This window comes from Vidua chalybeata, chromosome 3, assembly GCF_026979565.1.
Source record: "Vidua chalybeata isolate OUT-0048 chromosome 3, bVidCha1 merged haplotype, whole genome shotgun sequence".
Taxonomy (NCBI): Eukaryota; Metazoa; Chordata; class Aves; order Passeriformes; family Viduidae; genus Vidua; species Vidua chalybeata.
Genome location: NC_071532.1, coordinates 83,289,487 through 83,310,674, shown reverse-complemented (window position 1 = coordinate 83,310,674; position 21,188 = coordinate 83,289,487). Strand labels below are relative to the sequence as shown.

The window sequence follows — 21,188 nt, the reverse complement described above, 5'->3', positions numbered from 1 at the left end:
TGGAATTAGGATTTTATTACACAATTTTAAAAAATGACAAAAGAAAAACCTTACTCATCTTCATTAGTCCACAATTTAAAAAGGGAATATTTCATTTTCACATCTAAAAAATATCCAGTATTGCCTTATTAAAAATACTCCTTTTCTTTCTAGTTCAGAAATTGTTTGGAGTACCAAGTTAACTTTTGTTGTATTTGATTAGCTTTACTAAGAATTGTCTTTGACTTGTTTCCAGTTCTCTCTTTGCCAGAAAAGATATCTTTACATATTGATGAGCTGTTTTTCTAAGTAGACCCACTTCAGTTATATAAAAGTAACATTTATTCCAGAAAGAGGTTGTCTGTATTTCCAGAAGGTTACTTTCATTTCATATTAAAATAGTTTGCTTACTCAGATGACTCCAATGTATTGCAAATAAAAACAATAAAGGGAAAGAAGTTTCCAAGGTGATTCATCTATTTGATTTCTTCACTGGCGTATTGCTTAGGTGATGATAAGAAAAATCCAAGTTTTAGTGGACTCCTTAAAATGGAAGGCTACTAATGTAGCCATTTTCCACTTGTAGAAAAAAAAATCAGTAGAGAGAAAGTATAAACTTCTGGATTTTTTTAAATTCCACTTCAGTGCCCAGACAGTATTACATATTTTTGTAGAACTTCTTTCTCTTGTATGTGCCACTACAGTACATTACTATCTTCCTGTTTTTCAACAGCAATAAAAGTCAATTTTCACACTCATCTGTGTTTATCTCTGTGAATTATCTTGATATGCAATACCAGCTCACTTTCCTGTTTCTAAAAATACCATGTTGTTTTGCATCTTGCAAAAAGATTAAAAAAGGAAGCGAAATCACCAACTTGTTTTGCCTGCAATGACAATTAAGATGATTTCCATCCAGATGGTGTTACGTATTTGAAAACACAAAGACCTTTTGGCTGGAGTGACAACAACATCTGCAAAAATCAAACAGCATCATCCATCCCAAGAATTTCCTGAAGATATCCTGCCAATTACTTTTACCAGTAGGTGACGATTAATCGTAACCTGTCTGGCATCTGAGCAGAGATCTGATCCCTGACCAGAAAGAAAAGCTATACTCAGAGCTGAAAGCAAAGTTTGCCAGGACCCAAGATCCTGAGCATCATTATTTTTAGAATATGCACAACTCAGATTATCTCATATTGCTTTGGGGGAGTTTTGTTGTTGATGGTGGTGTTTGGGCTTTTATTCTCTGTAAAATTGAGGCCTCGTAGGTGTAAGTCTGGTCAGCTTCTTGTGGGAGGTACAGAACTCAACTTCCTGCCTCTCCCAAATTACGTTAGAGATCTTCAGGTGATAGAATTCAATGAGTGCTATTAAATTGCTTTTTGGAGGGGGGGGTTATAAGCAGAAAATAATGCTTGAGAATATCATTCGAGGGTGAATTCAGGTGACCTCAGAAGTCTGTATGTCTCCAGAGCAGTCTCTAAAAAGCCAGTTTTCAGACTTTGGCAATCATGCAAATACTGACTTTTACTTTGCTGATAAATAGTTGTGCTTCTCCCAATGAGATAATTTACTAAACATCATCGTTCTAAATATGGTAATATCTTTCACCTCTCTGTTTAGTGATAAAATTATAGGTAAAAATATTGAAAATTATTGTTTTCTGGGATAAATACTTATGCAAGGTGACTGTAAGTTCAGCCCATATTTGACCAGTTTTTTCCTGCCACAATTATGTGAAATATCCCACTGATTTTATAGTAAGGGAACATTTACAGTGCAAAGGAACTACCACCTGGTAAAAATATTACATTTGCCTCTTTTCAGTATAACTGTTGCAGCATATTCTATTCATGTTTTGTATTCTTTGCTCTCCTGAACTGGTAGAGGGAAGTAGTTAATCCATTTTTTCTAGATAACAAGTTTTCCAGCCAGTTACAACAAAATAACCTTTTCTGCCCTCTGACCTTTCTGAACAAGTGCTCAAGAAATAGTGATCCAATTCTGTCCCTTGCTGAATACCACTCTATTAGGGTATTCAGAGCCTTAAACTCTTTGAATGTCTTTTTTTTTTTTTTTTTTTTTTTGCTAGCCCACAGAAGCATGAAGTACACCAATGCCCAATACCCAATACGTTACTAGGCTGTGCAAAAAGGCTGCTGCTCCAATAATCAAGTTTGTGTAAACAGACCTTTCTTTCCTTTTAGGAATCTGAAAAAGAGCAACCTTATTTTCAGGTACTGATGTATGGCCAAAGTCCAGTGTCAGTCATCAGGCTTTATCTTAAACTGCTTTAAATTGCCAATTTATATCAATTTAGGATATAGCCCATTGAATATATACATTTTATCATATTTCTGTAGTATGATGTGCTCAAATACAGTGGTCTGGAATGTGTGTTGTGTTAACTTTGTGCTGCAGCGTCGGGTTAAACTTCATTCTAAACATTCTAAACATTTCTACATTAATTAGATGATACCCTTTGGTCCTGGACAGCCAGCTGTAGAGATTATTGAAGGCAAATTGAAGAGAGTTCTGAGAATAGCAATAAGGACTGGAAGGACTGATATCCAAAGAGATATTAGAAAAACTAAAATGCTGGTCATTCCTCCCTACCACCACTACCACCTCTCAGTGACTCAGAACAGAAAGCTGTTAAGTGTTTCTCTGTATTGATTGATGCAAATGTCAATTAAAACCAGCAAGTGAGAATAATTGCTCACTGTGCTGCCATAGGCGTGCATGACCTGTGCCATGGCAGGCAAAGGGAGTTAATGTCAAAGCTGTCTCATGCCCGTACTAGAGTCCAATGCCTCTATAACACCACAGAATCACAGTGCTGGGGTTTTTTCAAAAGTAATTTTGAAATTGAGGATAATAAGCTGTCCTGAGAACTATTCAGAAATGACCACTACAAGCTGTGCCTTTTCTCCGGGTCATGGATAATAACTCTAGCTCAAAATTAGACCTTAGAAGGACAGCCTAAGTGTAGCTTAGATTTGGTGATACAATTGCCCAGTTAATTTCCTTTGTGAGTTAATACAGCTGCAGGCTAGATAAAACAACCTCTTGAGATTTTCTACTTAATTCTGCAGTTTTGGGGGCAGATATGCCCTACTCATGTCCTAGTCTGTTGTTCCTGTTTGAGGACATGTACTCATGTCCTCTCTTTACTGATCTGTAGGTGGTGCAGACACATTAATTGGCAGCCATTGACATTTCCTGCCTATTCTTAATAAGAATGTGTGAACTCTGAGCATTTTCTGTGAATTTATAGCAAACACTATTTTGATGTCCTAGTGATGATCCAAAAATGATTAAATACTATTTGTTTTTCTATTCAGATAAAATCAATGAAAAAAATTCGCAAGACTCATTTAACCTGTATTGTCTCAAACTATCATTTGTATTTAGAAGAAAGGATGTTTCAACATATTAGCATTAAATGCAGGCAGCAGGCAAAGCTCCTATAAACATATTCTTCCTTTGAAGAGTATGAAAAAGAGAAAGATGATGCAGGTTTGTGTATTAGTATGAGGATGTGCATGAGCTTTGAGCAGATGAGAGATTGTCATTGATTACATTTCCCAATAATCATAGAATCACAGAATAGTTTGGGTTGAGAGAAGCAACATCTAGTTCCTCCCATGGGCAGGAACACCTTCCACTAGACGAGGCTTCTCAAAGCTCCATCCAGCCTGGTCCTGAACACATCTGGGAAAGGAGCATCCATTCCCAACCCTCTTTCAGTTTAAGGCCATTCCTCCTTGTTTTACCATTACATGCTCTTGTAAAAAATCATCCTGACATTCTTTCTGTAACTTTAGAGATTGTCCTGATGGTACATCAAGGTGCTGGGACATGGCACAATATCCAAGTATAGCTTTTGTGTTTCCCCCTTTAGCTGGGTTCATTCCCATGATACCTATGAATGCTGCAAAATCTCACAACATCCAAGAAGCTCATGCTAGGAAAGTTGCATTGGGGAAGTCATTAAAACAATCCCTTGTGATGATTTACGATGCCTCCTCTTCTACCATTATTATTCTCTCAGTCACATCATTAATTTCCCAGATGGCATGAGAAATGCTGATAGTTTAGGAATGCCAACCATACCTCCATCAGTAAGACAAGCAATCCAGAGTTTCTGACCACACTTAAGCAGTCTAAGGTAGCCCAACACTGGCCTTCCTCTGTGAGGTGGGGAGCTTGGACTGGAACATCTTGCATGAGTTATGTAGGTTTTGGGCAGTTGCATTACTGGCCTTCAGTTACTTGTTCTATGTGTTACTGTTTTAGTGACTTTGGACAATACATTAGTGTAAACTGTTACACACATGAGTTCTGGGGTCATCCTTTTTCCTTTTTTTTTTTTTTTTTTTTTTTTTTTTTTTTTTTTTTTTTTTTTTTTTTGTAATATGGTGCCTGTCAAATAAAATATCTTTTGCCAGTTGATATGCACAAAATGTTTATGCAATCTCAGAGGTTTCTTGAGTGGTACTAGGTGAAATGTCTGAAGTGGAAGAATTAATTGTTTGAAATTTCATTTGAAATAAAATGTTCAAAAGTGACCAATGTAAAAGCTCCTGAGATGATTTGAAATCTCAGACTAGAGTTAATGAGGGAGATTGTTATCTGTGAGGATAAAAATCTGAGACATATTTCTAAAGGGTGGATAAAATCATCATCATGGCTGAAGAGAGGCTTAATGTTTTGGGAGATAATGCATAAGGTATGAGCTTAGGAAAAAATAAACAAAGGGGTAAATATATATCAGAAACCTCTGCCTTTTAGTAAGTCATTATAGAGAAGTTTGGAATTATACTGCCCATTACTCAATCTCACATCTGAATCTTTTCTGATGCTTTACAGAAAGATTCAGAGTGAAAATTGAGAGCCCATTAAATTAATTGAAATATCCCTATTTAATTCTACCTGTTTTCCTATTTTTGCCTCTAAAAGATAAAGAGGAAAATAGTGACAGAAGTCTGGGAAAGCCTTCTTAAAATAGAGAAATACCACAGAGACTTTAGCTACATTCACATGGAATATAAAAGGAAGTTCAGAATAATATTTTTCTCTCTTGGTTTAAAAGAGGGCAAATGTCACCTGAAGCATATTGTATAAAAGTATGGCACAGAGAAAAATCATAATATATTTAACCTTTCATTTTTTCCAGTGTATGTTTAGATAAGAAAATCAAGTAGTTTTAACATATTTAGAGGTGACTTTCAACCATTGCAAACTTTTCTTAGGATTTCATTCCAAGAAGGGTTTATTTTTATTTATCTTACACATGTTCCTAACAAGTTAAACTACACTGAAATTATGTGCCTGCCTGCCTTCTTTACCTCCTAGGGAAACACAGCCAGGTAGGGCTGTTTTAGGCAAGGGACACACTCTTTCCTTTCCTATTTCCAGCTGAGGAGTTAGGGATAGAGTTTTGGTGGGAGTTGAGGATGTGAAGAGTGAAGAAGATGAGAGAGCAAAGTGTGAAAAAAACACCACCAGTCTAGGAAGATTCTCTTCCCTTCAGCTGTTTTTCAAACAGATTCCAGTGCATTTTCTGCTCCCCTTTTTCCTCCACCTTTCTTCCCTTTAGGGAGAACCTTATCCTTGCCCTCCAGAAAGAAGAGCATACACAAGTAAATAACTCCTTTGGACCAATGCTTTTAAAAATGGAAAAGAGAATTTTGCTACTGTTGGCTTCTTTGTCTCTCGTGTTCAGAGGGAACCAGAGATCCTCAGTGGGGCAGAGGGCTCCCAGCAGTGCAGGGCAGAGGCTGTACTCTTCTGACAAGACTGAATTAAGTTCAATTTTTTGCAGTGGGGGGACCTTATAAAACTCTGTGTTATAAAAAAAAAAAAAACCTGTCAGAGCTCTGAAATAAGTAGGAATAAGGGCAGGAGCAAGTCAATGAATTTTTTTAAACATTGTCCTATTAGAAGTGGTAATGGGTGACCAAAACTCCCAGTAAGCATTTTAATAATTTCTGGATCAAATGCATAATTCCCAATATTATGGGTGACCTTATTCTTTTTTAAGTTCTAAGAATGATTTTTAGGGGCATACATTGCTCTTCTAATGATCTCTAACTTGCTGCTAGCCAGTCACCACTAAATAAAAATGGCTGTTCCGTTGCTACTCTGCTTGGAGGCACTGGGACAAGTCAAGATCATCCTGCCACCCTGTTAGTCACCAGGGACACTGTTTTTTCAGCATATTGCTCAAGACATTCCAACACCTTCTATGTTAGCCTTGGATCCAAATAAACACAACTAAATATAGAAAGAAGCTTGCTTTAGGTGGGTACATGTATGCTACGTGTCTATGTGGGCAGTATAGTCAGTCAGGATCTGGGGTTTAGTTCAGCAGAGTACAGAGAGGTGCCTGTCCCCTGTTACACGATATTCCCTTCTCCCCAGTCACTCCTCCTGAAGAGTACAGCTTTTCCAGGTCCAAGAGCATAGCTGCCAGATCTAGGGAATATCTCAGATACCTTAAGGCATCTCAAATGGCACTGGACAAATAAATTTGGGCAGCTGAATTAAGCCTTTCTTGTGCCAAGCCCAGAGTGTGAGGCAGCTGAGCAGCCAGCAGAAGGCTTCCTGAGGATTAGCTGCACCTCTCTCAGCTGACGTGATTACCTTGTGCTGCTTGGGGAATTTAGACACCTGCTTCACATGTAGACACCTAAATTTAAATATCTTCACGTGGAGGTCAATCAAATTCCATCTGTTTTTTCTGACCTCCTTTACAATTTGTGATGTCCTTAACTTTTCCTAGTCAGTTTTCCTGTTTCTCAATTCTCACCCAGACCTCTCCTGCATCTGGTTGTTGTGAGCTTGAGATTTGTACTGTGCAAAGACACCATGTCCACTTCATGTCCACTTCATCTCTGAACTTGCTGGATTTAGAAGCAAATCCAGCATTTTTGGCACCCAATTACGTAGTAATCACTTATGATCCACCTATGTAGTAGGCAAAGACATTTTAAAATGTCAGAGCATAAAACAGGCAGAAGGTCAGCCTAGGCCAACACAGGATGTCAAACAGTGACACCAGCCAACAGTGAACAGCCAGGGAGGACTGCACAAGCAGGGCAATCACACAGTGATATTTCTCTACAAGAGTTTCTCAGCCCCCAACATCCTGCTACTTGAAGACATTCTGAGCCAGAAGTGGACTTTTGATATTAATTAGCCCAGGATTAAATCTTCTCCCATAAGAAAATCCAGCTGGTTTTATACCTACATAGATTTCTATCCCCTTCTGAAAAAAGTTTCAGAATTTAGCAGGACAATCCTTAAACCACAGAAACAGATTGTCTGTACCCTTGGAATTGTATTGAATCATTTTCTGGGTCATTCCTGTAGAAGCTATGCCAGGGATAAGATGTGTGTTTCTACCCAACACAAAAGTAAAACTCATATCAACAAGAACCTACTTTTAATTATTCACCAACAAACATGGATTTAGATTGTCCTTGCTTAGAAACATACAAACACGACAAAAACCTATGATTAAAATCAGGTATTTCTTACAGGGGCTCTTTAAGCTTTTAAAGTTTGCCAGGGAATTAATCATGAGGTGAGAAAGAACAGAGCTTGTTCTGTGCTTTTTTACTCCATGCATAGCAGCATGTCTACCCCAATCCTTGTAAAAGGACATTATGCCTTCTCACAGCATCCGTGTGCCATCACTTTGCTGCTTCTCCTCCTCTCCCCTTAAATGCTGTTCTGGCTCTAAGGACAGCTGGCTGATTAGTTCGTGCACACCAAACTCACTCTCACTGTTTGAATCTGTGACCTGAAGAAATAAATCCTAACACTTGCTGAGCTTCAGCTAACTTTCCAGGCTTCCAGCTAAAGGAATGCTTCTGAGTACCCAGTGCTGTATTTCCTCCCTTCCAGGAAATGGTACATCAGGGCAGTTGTGTCCAGAAACTGCATTTCTCAAACACACAGTGTCTGTTCTCATAGGAAATTAGTACTGTGCTTTTAAGTCCAATTCTACCAGACTCTCACCTCTAGGCCTGCCATATTTTTTTCTTCTTACCTTAGTTTTCTTTTTTGTCTTTGCACAGAAAAGTTGTTATGAAAAAATAGATAAAAGGGGAAAGTTCTAATCCATCTGCTGATTTGTACAGTTTGCTACATCAGGTTTCAAAGATCCCACATGAGGTTTCTTTAACACCACTCCTTTTATCCATATGCTTTGAAAATTGTGACCCTCACTTTTCACCCTGGAGATTCCCGAGGTACTTTTTGACACTAGCCCTGATCTCACATCCCTATTTCAAACAGGCATCTCTGTGTTTTGGATTCCCGTCCACTACAGGAGTCTCTCTTTTGTCCCTCTCATTCAGCTCATCTGGATGTATATACTATTTACTGATACTTGGACATTAATGCTTTCTGTAATGTATTTCTTTCAGACATCATTGTTCTCATCGCTTCAATAGCAGTTGTTTCTGCAAAAACTCAAGGTAACATTTTTGCAACATCAGCACTGAGAAGTCTTCGTTTCCTACAGATCCTTCGCATGGTGCGCATGGACCGAAGAGGAGGCACTTGGAAATTATTAGGTTCTGTAGTTTATGCACATAGCAAGGTATGTAATCCTAGATACTGATTTTGTCTGGTTGATATCTTCACTTGATGTGATGCAATAAGAGACCAAGGAAATAAGCATTTATGAATTTTGAGCAGAATACCCAAAGTTTTCTGAAGTAACATCCATTGTAATATGAATTAACAGGGATACACCAGGCCATGGCTGTTTAATACTAACAGTTTTTAGAGCTCTTGAAAATGTTGTCCTTCATGTGCAGCTGTAATTTGTTATATGCTGGGGACGTTGCTGAAGCATCAAACCATAAGAGTAGATCTTGTCCATTTTCAGAGAAAATTTGCTTCCACAGGGAAGCATTTGACTCATAACTGCACAGATGCCAAAAAAGCATTTATATAGATAATTTCATGATGTCTTCTTCAAATGTCATTCTATTCAGTCCATAAAATGAGAGTTGATCTCTGTTCTTTTTCATCTAGGAATTAATCACAGCCTGGTACATAGGATTTTTAGTACTCATCTTTTCATCTTTCCTGGTTTATTTGGTGGAAAAAGATGCAAATACCGAATTCTCCACATATGCAGATGCTCTCTGGTGGGGCACAGTAAGTACAGAAAATAACATGGACTGTCTAACCAGTATGCTAAAGTGCTTTGAATTTCACCTACTGGGGATTTCAACTTAGTGTTCTGTTCAGTGAATTGTTTTCACTGACAAAAAAATGGTCTGAGAAGCTTCCTCCTTCAGCTATTCATTAGCACATTGACAGATTATTTCAGTCCATCCTGCAGAACAGCTGTTTATGTGTTTCTGCTGCAAACCAGACCACTAAACCTTCAAGAGAAGAAAGCATTGTACTTTTTAACCCTTAGCCTTTCAGTAATATAGTTTGTAATATGGCCCCACAAAGAGCTGTTTTGATACAAACCAGAGGGCTCTAAGTGGCAGTGTAGGAAGAGGAAAAAGTGTCAGGAAAAAAGGGGGAAAAAAATCTTACATCAGCTTTGGCATGAGAGTATCATCAGTGCCCTTTAAAAGATGTTGTTTCTCCTTCCTCTGTACCTTGAGGACAAAGACCAAGAATGAATATGTCAATTCTGGTTCAACAGTGTTATTTTTTACGGGTATAAAAGCCCCAATTTACTTGAGATCATGGTTAACTATCAAATCAATTGTTTTTACTTTGTTGAAATCTGTGGGATCTAAGTACATGCCTGACTGCTTTTCTGAAGGAAGATTATATTAATACAGTTAAAGAAACTAGGCTTTCAATGAACAAAAAGGGCCTAAGTTTGAAGTTTTGATATTTTTTTTTAATGGCATAATGTGTAGGAGTTTTTGCTTTAAAATGTCCTATAGTGATCCAGACTTCTCCACTGTGTGAGAGTTACTTAAGCAGCTTAAGAAATCTGCCTCAACAAAGCACAAGGCAGTTATTGTCAGGCAGTATAAAACTGCTTTTCTTTTCCTTCTAATGCAGTAGAACACACACAGTGTGCTCTGGCAGTGTCTGGGTAGTGAAATGATACCTGGGAGATCATTAATGCTGACAATAACATAGAGCACTCATTAGTTTCCTTGGAATAAGTGTGAGACCTGAGCCAGCCTCTGCCAACTTTCCTTATCAGAATAATGCAAAAATGAAGCTTCCTCACCTCAGACCTTTTGCTGACAGGATTTCATCTAGATTCAGTAGTATCTGCAGACTCACAGCATGCACACAGGGACTGCGCAAAATCCCTTTCCAGAATGTGTTAAATTATTGCAAATATTTGTAAGAAGTTTTGTCTGCATTTTGAGCTAAGGTCAAGGTCACTCACTAATATTAGGGGTAGTTAGTATATTGGAAATTTGTTCATCTAAGGGCTAGTTATTTGTTGCATGTCCCTAGAGACTATATTTCTATGTTATCACTGCACAAAACTGGAGCTTGGAAAAGCCAGACATACTAAATACTATGTGTACATTTACAAATATTCAGAAATATACTTTGCTGAAACTTGTTGCTTTAGAGCATTAAGTCAGATCTACATTTTATCCTGTAGTATAAACACACGTAAAATTCATATTGGCTAAAGTCACAAGACAAGGTTTTGCATTCAGTTGCATCACTGTAGTTTATTTCCCATTTCTTCAAAAGCTGAGTTCTGGGTTTGCCTTAAAGCATTCTAACCTTCCTGTATTGACTGGGTTGTGAAGCATCTGGCATTGGATGCTGATGTCCTCACTGATGGGTACCCCAGCTCTGGCAGTCTGAAAACACTGTTGCTCCTTTTGGGTGGCAGTGGGGATGTGGTCCTGTAAGAGAACTTCCTGTGGCTGTGCATGTCCTTGGGAATGGATCTTTTCAGGCATTTGATGTCCCAGGAAACAGCCTCTACCTCTCTGCAAGGCCCTGTGTGCCTTAGCCCTGCACAGGCAGGGAGTCTGGACTGAGCAGAGGACTGTACCCAGCTGGAATGGGGAAACCTGTGCACAAGGAATGAGAAAGTCCCAGCAAACTCAGAGCTCCACTCTGGCATCTGACTGAGGCTCGTGTTAGATCCAGGTCCTTCTTCCTGAGCAGCTCTAGCAGCAGGAACAAGACCTTTATTTTGGAATTTGCTTCTCCAGTACCTGCTGACTGCGATTTTTAAAGGAAAAACCCTGCTCAGAAATAATCGTTGTATAAAGTGGTGCTTAAAATATTTTGTACACTATGAAGTGAAAGTGCATGACTCAGAGGTTATATAAGTAGTGCAACTGAGAAAATCAAGAATCTTGCCTAGATTTCAGCAGGAAAAACAACAAATTTTATTTAAAAACCTGAAAACAATATATATTGTATATTTCTATATATTTTCTTCTTTCCCCAGTGTATGACATTAATACATTTAAGTTTTTTATGCACTTAAGCAAGTGCACAAACTTACTAGAAATCAGTGTTCCCCCTTGCCTGATGTCTTTGCCATTTTAATAATAGTAATTTTTTTACAATATGTAAAACAGTATGTGGGAAATGCATAATGTGCTTCTTAGTCATGGTTGTTTTTACTGCCAGAGTAACCCACATGCAGATTTTTGAAAAGGACAGACTGTATGGCATTTTAAGGGAAATCAATGCTTAGTGTCATTGATTTGTTTATTTGCAAAAGTTATTCTGACTTAAACCAGAGATTATGCACCAAACTCTGGATTGAATTTTGTCATGGCAGAGGAACAAGAAAGAAAAGGCTGCATCAAAGTCAGGCACAAATAGTCACCCTAAATTTCAATCTTATAGAGGCATTTATGCTTTTCCCTACAGGAGCAGCACTAGCATGCTGCAATTAACTCATTCATTAATTCAGATTACTTGAGGACCATACACTGCTATGGTTATTTCACTGACTCCATTTCTGAAGCCCATATTTATACACAAAAATGAAAGGCAGGATATGGCATCCAAATTTACACATGAATACTCCACTGTATTTGCAATTTCATGCTGTACAGTGCAACCTGCTATTGAAACATCATATTAATATTACTACTGTGAATATTCTTGTGGCTGGGGTCCCCACAGTGTTGCCTAACACAGCAGCACACAATGGTGAGTGTTACATGACGAGCTCAAGTTCAGAATTTGCTTTAGTAGAGAAGATAAATTCATTTAACAGAAGAAAATAATGAAACCATATGGGAACAAAAGGTCAATTAAAAAACCTAAGTATTTCAAAACCAAACCATACATGGTTTTCTGAGATATACTGATGTTAACTAGAACTGTGGATACTTATAGTGATATTTCGTTTGTACATTAATTAGCTTTAGCTACAAATTTAATGCACCTGAAGTTTCTGTCCCTCTTACACATTTGACAGAATTTCTCTTAATAAGTCTTGATTTTCTAGTAGTACCCAATAGTTACTGTTAGATACTGAATGGCTCTAGCACTCCACAGTAACCTGTTAGTGCACAAAACGTATTACAATTAATTACCTTTGCACAATGACTAGCTGAAATGAGTTAACATTGATGAAATTTTTCCCATTTAATGTAATGATAGCATGAACAAACTGTATTTTTTTCACTTAAGTGATGTCAGGTAACAATCCAAAAGGTAAGTATTGCTAGGAGAACGTAAAATAACATCAAAAAGAAATATTAGGGTAGAGAATGGCCTCCTGAGTCCTATCTCATCTAATTGAAGTCATCTAAGTTATATCATCACATTCATTATTATATTACCTCATTTGTATTAAGCATATTTATTAGCTCCAGCAATGAGACAACGGATGTTCTATAATAATTGTGAGTTTGGAGCCTGGTCAGATGACACTGCCTACTGTGGCTAGTCTGTCGAGACCCTCATTTATAGAAGTAACCAAAATGGAGTGGTTTGTGTCGGGTGTAAAAGACAATTCTCAGCTAGCTCATTTAGCCATGCAGGAGTGTGAGTCAGCTGCTTAGACACAGGCATACAGTACCACCAAAGATCTGTTGGACAGGCTGCTGCCTCTCCTGTGGGTGGTCCCTGTTCAGACGCCCTAGTACAACTCTGGTGGTACTAGATTTTTTTTCAGACAAGCCCAAGTCCTACATTTTAGGATAGGATGAGTTACCTTTGAACTTTGGCCACTTCTCTCTTACCCACACAATGTTAGCTGTAACTTCTGTCTGCTTCTCGCATGATTAGCAGCGATTCTGGAAATTTCTTACGCTGTTGTGTTTTCACATCCAGTCATTTTCCACATCCTGCTCAGTTAATTTAGTCTCAAGATTATGCCAGTCAAGGCCTGGCCAATGGTTTGCCAGTCAATGGCCTGGCCAAGTGCACTAGCAGCACTTACAAAGATGCAGTGGATTATTCCCAAACTTGACTGTGAAGTTGTCCAGAAAACATTTTCTTAGTTGTGTGGTGAGAGTAGTATAAAATGGAGACCAAACCCCTTTGCTCGGTGTTGAGTAAGACAGTACAACATGGTGCTGACACCTATACACTCCTGTAAAGACCATCCTGACACACAATAGCTCAAAGTGAGCAAGAAGCAACTGATATTCTTAATCACAGACTGATACCATTAAGTCCTTAGTACCTAGAAGAATTGAGGGAAAGGCTTAATAAGGTCTTGTTGTTTTCTTTGGAGAAATTCCAGAGATATACTCTGTGTGACTGCTCCTGGTTTTGGATTGCTCTCAGATGTCAGGTCCCAAAGGTTCAAGTTTATCTCTGACTTCTCTGGAATACAGTTCGGTGGCAATAGCATTAATATGCAGATGACTCTTGGTTCTGTTTCCCTCTCATCAGCCCAGACAGGAGATATCTCTGTACTTTCCAGCGACTGGCAGAGATAGGGAGCTGGATGGAAGCCAAGAAAGCGGGCTCATTCCAGAGCTCCAAACTGCTTTTCAATAACTGGCCTGGAAACAAATTTTGAGGAACTTTTATTCAGGGATTCATTTGTTCAAGTGTTTCATTTCTCTTGGGCTCTTAATAGCCTCAAACTGTTCTGCAGTTGCCCTCTGATGTGAAGAGCTGTGATTTTCGTCAACAAACAAATCAATCCCCTCTGCCAGGCCAAGACCATGGCTGCACCAGCTCATCTCTGCCAGAAAAGAGTTGCATTCTCATGTTCCTTCCTCCTTCTTACTCCATCTCAGTCTCTCACTGCCTTATGCAGGTTCTGGAGCTTGTTAGGCATGTCTGTGACCTGACACAACACCAAAGCAGCAGAAACAAACCACACAGAAATGTGGATCATTTTCTGTCCCTTCCTGGGTGGCAGTGGCTTGCCAAAGAGTCCAGAAAGGGCTCAGAAGAGGAGATGGGGCAGGGAAGTGAAGAGGAGCAAGGAAGAGTGAGACCTGATAGGCATGCAAGGTGGTGTGTCTGTGATCAGGCTAGTGTTACAAAACTTGAGACTTGATAACCACTTGAAATTTCAGCTGCAGCCTGAATTCATCTCTCTTTCTTAGTCCCTGTGGCTTTCTCAGGGTAAATTACACCAGCAGCTTGTTCCCAACAATGGGAGCAATTAAAAGCACTGTTTACTATCTACAGAGTCCTAAACAGTTGAAATCTAATTACTTCCAAAAGACTTTCCTTCTTTTGTCCCGTGGTGACCCTGACATTAAATAGAATTGTTTTGGCCATCTTGCCTAGGAATGAACTTTGAGGAAGCTGGATCAAAATAATGTCTCTAGAAGGCAATTTCCTGAAGAATATGTTGCTGCCAGAATATGTGCTAAGCCTGAACTTGCCCACATTTGGTACACGATGAAAAATAACGCTCCATGCACATGTTCTCCCTAAGAACAGGCCCCGGAGTCCTTGGCTTTCCGCCTGCTGTTGTCTGTCTTTGTCCTTTAACGTGGTGTGCTGCTGCCTGAGCACGCGCCCGCAGCCTCCCAGCCGGCCCTCGGCAATCCCGCGCTCTGCCCACACCTTCCCCAGCTGCCCACACCAGGCAGCCGTGTGGGTCTGAACTCTGTGAAAGCACACAGACACAACTGTTCTGCCAGTCCAGCCCCCAGGTATGGGATTGGTGTGCTCCCTGGGCCACAACTAGCCTGGAGGGCAATCCTTGGGTCAGGGAAAGCCCTCACACTCATCTTTTGCCTTCAAGATGCTCTCAGTGAGCCCCAACCACACACCATTATCTCAGTGGCCACGTTGCTCATGGCCAGTGGTCAATGAGCCCTCCCACCTGCACTAAAACTTGCCTCCCCTTTCTCTTTGACCTGTCCACAGGTAGATCTGAGCTAACGTGGTCCAACAGCCCGAGGTACCTCTGCCTCTGCTGCTGTGTAGAAACCTTTGGACCTTCATGTCAGGAGTGACATAGGTGTGTCTGAGCCTGTCAGGAGGAAAAGAAAAGGACCAGAAACTTTACTTAAAGCTCCTCCCAGCTTTTCATTAGTGTTTTTTGTGGTTCAGAAGAGAATTCACTTCAAATTGTACTGATGGGTTTGCAGAAAATGCCGCTGCTTCTTGCAATTCATTTGACTTTACATCATCTGCAAGCATCAACTTCTTCCCTCCTATATTTTTCCAGTATTATCTCCATGTAATTTATATTTGTTTAGCTAGACAAATACATACCGTTATATTTTCCTGCAGAAAATAGGTGAAACACCTTCACATCTATGCAAAAGAACACTTTTTTTCTTTCTAACTTATAGAATTTCCTACCATTTACCTCAAATTTGAGATCAAGGTAATTTTTCATTATTTTTTAAACTTATTGCTTATTTAGGTGTTTTTCTAACATTTATTATTTATCTCAGTTTTATTTAGTCATAAACAGTATTACGTTTTCACAGAAAAGTGTCAATGTTAGTATATTTGTGTTCATTTTTTTACAAACAGCTATAGGTTTCAGATGTCTTGGATTAATTAGTGGAAATGCTGCTTCATGCAAATGTAGCAAATGTAAATGTAAATAATCTGCAGCTAATCTGTCAGTGGCTTCTGGTAAACCACGTTTTTCATTCATTTCTTTTTAGATCACATTGACAACCATTGGCTATGGAGACAAAACTCCTCTTACTTGGCTTGGAAGGTTGCTTTCTGCAGGATTTGCTCTACTTGGCATTTCTTTCTTTGCACTACCTGCTGTGAGTATGCCTATAAAATTAATAAAAAATAATAGAAACTCCTGTAGGTCCTGCCACTGTTATGATACAAAAAGCTGAAGGAAGCTGTCTACATGAAGAACAACCCTTTAAGGCTTTTTGCTCTGCAACAACAATTGTGAAGTGCTATCCAAAATCCAAAGAAAAGGTTTGGTGTCCTTGCTTTGGTTTTGGGAAGCTTCTCTGGCATGGGCAAAACTGGGAAATAACCCTAAATTAGGTTACATACTATTGTGTAAAGTTGGAAATCCTTCCTTATGTTATGAAGTATGACTTATATATTACTGCTTTTCTTTCAAAATTAAAAAATAAATAAATAAAAGCATATTATATGTTTTTCTAACTTAGATTATGGTGGAAAAAATAGGTATTCTAATAGCTTGTTTTGTATGGCCATGTTCAAGCTACCAACAGAGAGTAGTAGAAGGCCTTAAATCAACTAATGGTTAATGTTGCTGAATGCAAAAGATGCAACTATCATTTTCTGTGAATAATTGTAAATAAAAATTGCAGTTTATTTATGTTGTTTTTATCAATGTTCAAGAGACTAATGGAAATGGGAATTATCTAATGACTAAAGTATAGTGTAGCTTCAGAAATAAATCCTTGGTTTTTTGAGTGAATCTCCCTTTTTATTTTTTAAATAGTTTTGAATAAGCATGAAATGAGAAGTGGCATTTGTATTTTTTGTATTGTTTCCAGTGCAATGTCTTTTGATATTTTAATACTCATATACTTTATTTGTAGATCTATACTATAAAACTATACTATATATACTATACTAGATACCATAAAACATGGACGATATAATACTTCATTTGTTTTCAACCATATAGATAAACCAAGATTAAAAATCTGCATTTGTCAACAGCATTAAATCATCTGGTGCACTGCATTTATTGCTTACTCTAGCTACAAAGAGTATTTCAGTATCTCTGACATACTATAATGCATTATAATTATAACCCATTATCTGTTTGTGAATCCTTGACATTTATTGGCATCTACTGTAATTAATTTCTTTTGTCACCTAGTCACCACTAACAAGAAAGCTAGTCTTAGCAGTACTACAATGAAAAGATGAATACCCTTACATATTAGAGATGCCACAACTTTTGTTCCTCATGTCATATCGATGTACAGATTCTAGTTTTCCTCATAAATACTTCAGTGCTGAATCTGTCTGTAAAATGAGAGGTATGTGGGAAACTTTTGCACTTCTTTTAGTATTTTATCCTGACTAAGGATCAAGTGGAAATATTCTTCCTTATAATGCAGACATGTCCAGCAAAAGTATTACATTCCTTGCAAGTAAAGAAGGTAAACATCCTCAGTCCTTGGATCTATTCAGTTAGAATCAAATTTATCTTACTTAAAGGTAAAAGGCTAAAAGAGGGGAAGTTTCATAATTAGCTTTTTCATAGCCTCTAGAATAAACACTGGGTATTATTAAATAGGAAAGATCAAGAAGAAATGGATTTTCTAAATTTTCTAAAATAAATGTTATTATAAGTACTGCAGATATGGACTTTGATGTCCATATATATCTGGCATATCTGTCAGCTGGCCATTTCCTCATTCCTGACTCAGGTTCCTCTGAATATCCCTGCTTGATTTTATAAATATGTATCTATCTCTGTGGCCTTGGTAGTTGCAGGAATGTAGTGTAGCACAAAACCAGGCAATCAGTGGTCATTGGTAGCTCCACAGATATTCTGTAAGGAATCCTAACGTTTTCACAAAATCTTTGTAATTGATGATGTATATTTGTTCAAAGACTACCTACACATTGATAAAATGATATTGCAGGGCATCCTTGGCTCAGGATTTGCATTGAAAGTGCAGGAACAGCATCGTCAGAAACACTTTGAAAAAAGAAGGAATCCAGCTGCAAGTCTAATCCAGGTAAATATGAAATCACCAAAAAGATAATCACAGGTGATTTAAAGTGCATATGGGAACAAGACTTATTATGTCCATTTGGAAAGTTTTGTGGAAATAATATTTAACAGATTGGTTAGTTTAATGAAATAACTGTATTCAGTGACTACTATGTGTTGCCATAATTCTGTACAGAATCACAGATTCATTTAGGTTGGAAAAGTCCTTTAAGATCATCAAGACAAACTATAACAAGACACACAGCATGTGTAGTTTTTGTTCTTCTATCCATGTTAAAGAAACAGAGGCAAGGATGCCAAATGCATGCCTGCAGTCAGAAAGCTATTTGGGAAAAGAGAATTGATCCCTAGACAGTCCAACTGATAGCATAGCACTCTTGCCTATATTAAGCTACTTTTCATCTACTACAGGATTTAGAGTATTTCAGTGAGGGATATACATGGTGAAGATGAAAAATGTCCTGCCCAGAGAATTGCTTTCACTATGAGTTGATTCAAAAGCTGGAAATGTAGGCACGAACAATTTTAAAATGTCTGAAATTGACTGAAGTTGTTCTGATGTGATGGTGCAAATCAACAAAATGCGGCATGGTATGTTTTAGGCAGCTGTTTTGCATTGGCTTTTTCCTTAACCTCCAGTCCTAGTTAAAACAGAAAATACTCCAGAGAATCATTTTGCAGCAAGCTTTGCTCTACTTGATGGACTTAAAAAAAAAAGGGGGGGGAATAATTTCCTAGAGTCCTAGTTTATTTTCCTGGGATGCCAAGTATTCTACGTGTGCCATGTATGTTGGGGTTTATTTTTGAAATAATAAATCCAAATAAAGAAGCTGAGTATGAATATGCTAGAGGTCCATGCTAAGTACAGATAGATGTCAGACTGTCTTTGAAGCATTCTTAAAGTTAATAATGTTTTCCAATTTTACTGTTCAATTATTATTAAATTCTAAATATTTCAAATTTAATATTTGTTAGAATAATTAACACAAATAATTCCACTACTTTTGTATCTAGTTTAGAATGACTGTTTGGCATATTTTCTAACATATATATTCTAATCATCTTCCAAGTTTGGTTGCCAGAGGAAACAGATAATAGATTGAGGTTTTGGATATAGCTCTTATTATTATTTTATGACAGTTCAACCAAAATATTAGTAAGACAGCATGCTAAATAGATTAGGAGTAGCTAGCTGCCTGATTTTGGAGAGCGACCCTCAGTGAACAAAATCATTGTGAAAGGAAGACATTTGTTGTGGGATCCCATGATGAAGGCTGTTCAGCATTTACATGTTCCTTTACAGGTTCAACACTTTCAGTGAACCAGAAATTAATATAAAATTGCTGGTAGAGATATCTTCTGAAGGCACAAGGCCTGGCAGCATAGGAAATACGAGAACAGGCACACAGGAATAAAACCAAGGACAATCTGGGTGACTTTTAGGGTGAAAGGATCGCTGCCAAATGTTTTAATACAACAAATACAAAACTTGATCTAGAAACTGAATCCAGATAATTATAAGATGTCTCTATCCCACTATTATTGAATCAGGAAAGGATTTGATGAAGCATGAGAAATACAGAGGAGAAAGACTGGGAAAGAAGGGTCAAGAGCTTCATAGAAGTTCCCAGTATGTTGCTACACCTGGTTTTATTAAAGTCCTTAGATACAGACCCATAAACATAATGAGGAGAAAACTGATCCTACCACTGTGTATGATGATGCTCATACTAATAGGCTACATATCAACTCAGCATCTACAGTTTGTAAGTGAGACTGAAATATCGGAGAAAGCAAATAAAGCATTGGGAAAATGGGCCAGGGACTGGAAAAAATTACTGTTCATAAATGCAGAATGTGTCTGAATTGCATATCATTGGGCCCTGTAACAGTGCCCAGGTTTTTTTTTTTAATTGTCTCTAGCTTATCAGGGTAATGTCTATTTTCTAACCAGTTACACTGTAGAATTAGACTGTGCTAGCTCATCTGTTGCCACAGATAGACTCTTTGATAGAGCCTTTACCTGTAGATAGCTGTAGAAAAGTGAAATATTTGGTATGGATATACTTTTCTCAATTTCTTTAGCTTATAAGAAATATTTAGTGTGACAATTATTTGAACACAGAAGCTCAGAGAGGAAGTCTTGGAACCTACTGGACCATTTAATGTAGCAGACAGGAACATAACAAGTAACTCTGGCTACAAGCCAAAACCAAAGAGTTTCAAATTAAAAATAATGCAGAAATTTTTGACAACAAGAACGATCAACCAATGAAGCAATTTTCAAAGTGAGTAACAGGTTCTCCATCTGTTAATGAAGACTGGATGTGTTTCAGGGAGATACACAGTAGGAAAACACAGGGTATTAGATTCCATACAAGAATACCTACATGACATTTAATGGTTGACAATATACAGGAAGCACAGATACTCAGCTAGTACAAATTAATATAGTTATGCTGACATCAGGGAACATGTCCAGCTTGTAGAACCAAGGCTCATCTTACTATCTACTTGCATTATAAATCTAAACAATGGATACATTTTCAATGTTATGCTTTGGTTACTCACTTTTGTTAAATGTTTAAAAAGACAAAATTAATAATTTCAGTGTTTCAAACCACAGAGAATATTTCTCTTTTCTTCTAAGTGCTTTTTGTCTGGTTTTCATTATGATTTGCAGAATGTATTATGACATTTTCTTTACGTCAGACTGCAAGGTTGTGTGGGTGTCCCCTATGGACTTGTCACAAATAAATCACTGCAATGCTTTTCTGAGCCCCTTTATGTGCTGAATATCTTCTGGTGCTTTCACAGAGCCAGTAAGTCTTATCTTACTGCATAAAGTGTACTGGGATTCACAAAAGTTTTGGCAGGTTTGTACTGGTATTTCCTGAATCAGCCTAACCAAGCACATTCCAGTCTGAACAAAATCCCCTCGCTCCGTAGTCAGTGTGGTGGCATTGTCACTTCATTTTCTTGGTTCCTTTGTGCTTTTCTATTGTTTCCCCATACCAGGCTTCCTGGCGGTTTTATTCTACCGATGCCAGCCGAACAAACATGGCAGCCACCTGGCGATATTATGAAAGTATTCTTCCTCCCCTCAGGCATGTATCAGTGCTATGAATGA

The 21,188-nt window shown here is 38.0% G+C and overlaps 1 protein-coding gene across 5 annotated transcripts in view; it reads left to right on the top strand.

Moving 5' to 3' along the window:
• Window positions 1–21,188, top strand: part of KCNQ5 (potassium voltage-gated channel subfamily Q member 5) — a 272,002-nt gene that overhangs the window by 216,951 nt on the left and 33,863 nt on the right. For all 5 annotated transcript variants that reach the window (XM_053938763.1, XM_053938761.1, XM_053938760.1 and 2 more), the window contains exons 4-7: window positions 8,424–8,599; window positions 9,040–9,165; window positions 16,029–16,139; window positions 17,967–18,062. In XM_053938763.1, coding sequence (XP_053794738.1) covers window positions 8,424–8,599; window positions 9,040–9,165; window positions 16,029–16,139; window positions 17,967–18,062 — 509 coding nt within the window. The remainder of the gene's footprint in view (window positions 1–8,423; window positions 8,600–9,039; window positions 9,166–16,028; window positions 16,140–17,966; window positions 18,063–21,188) is intronic.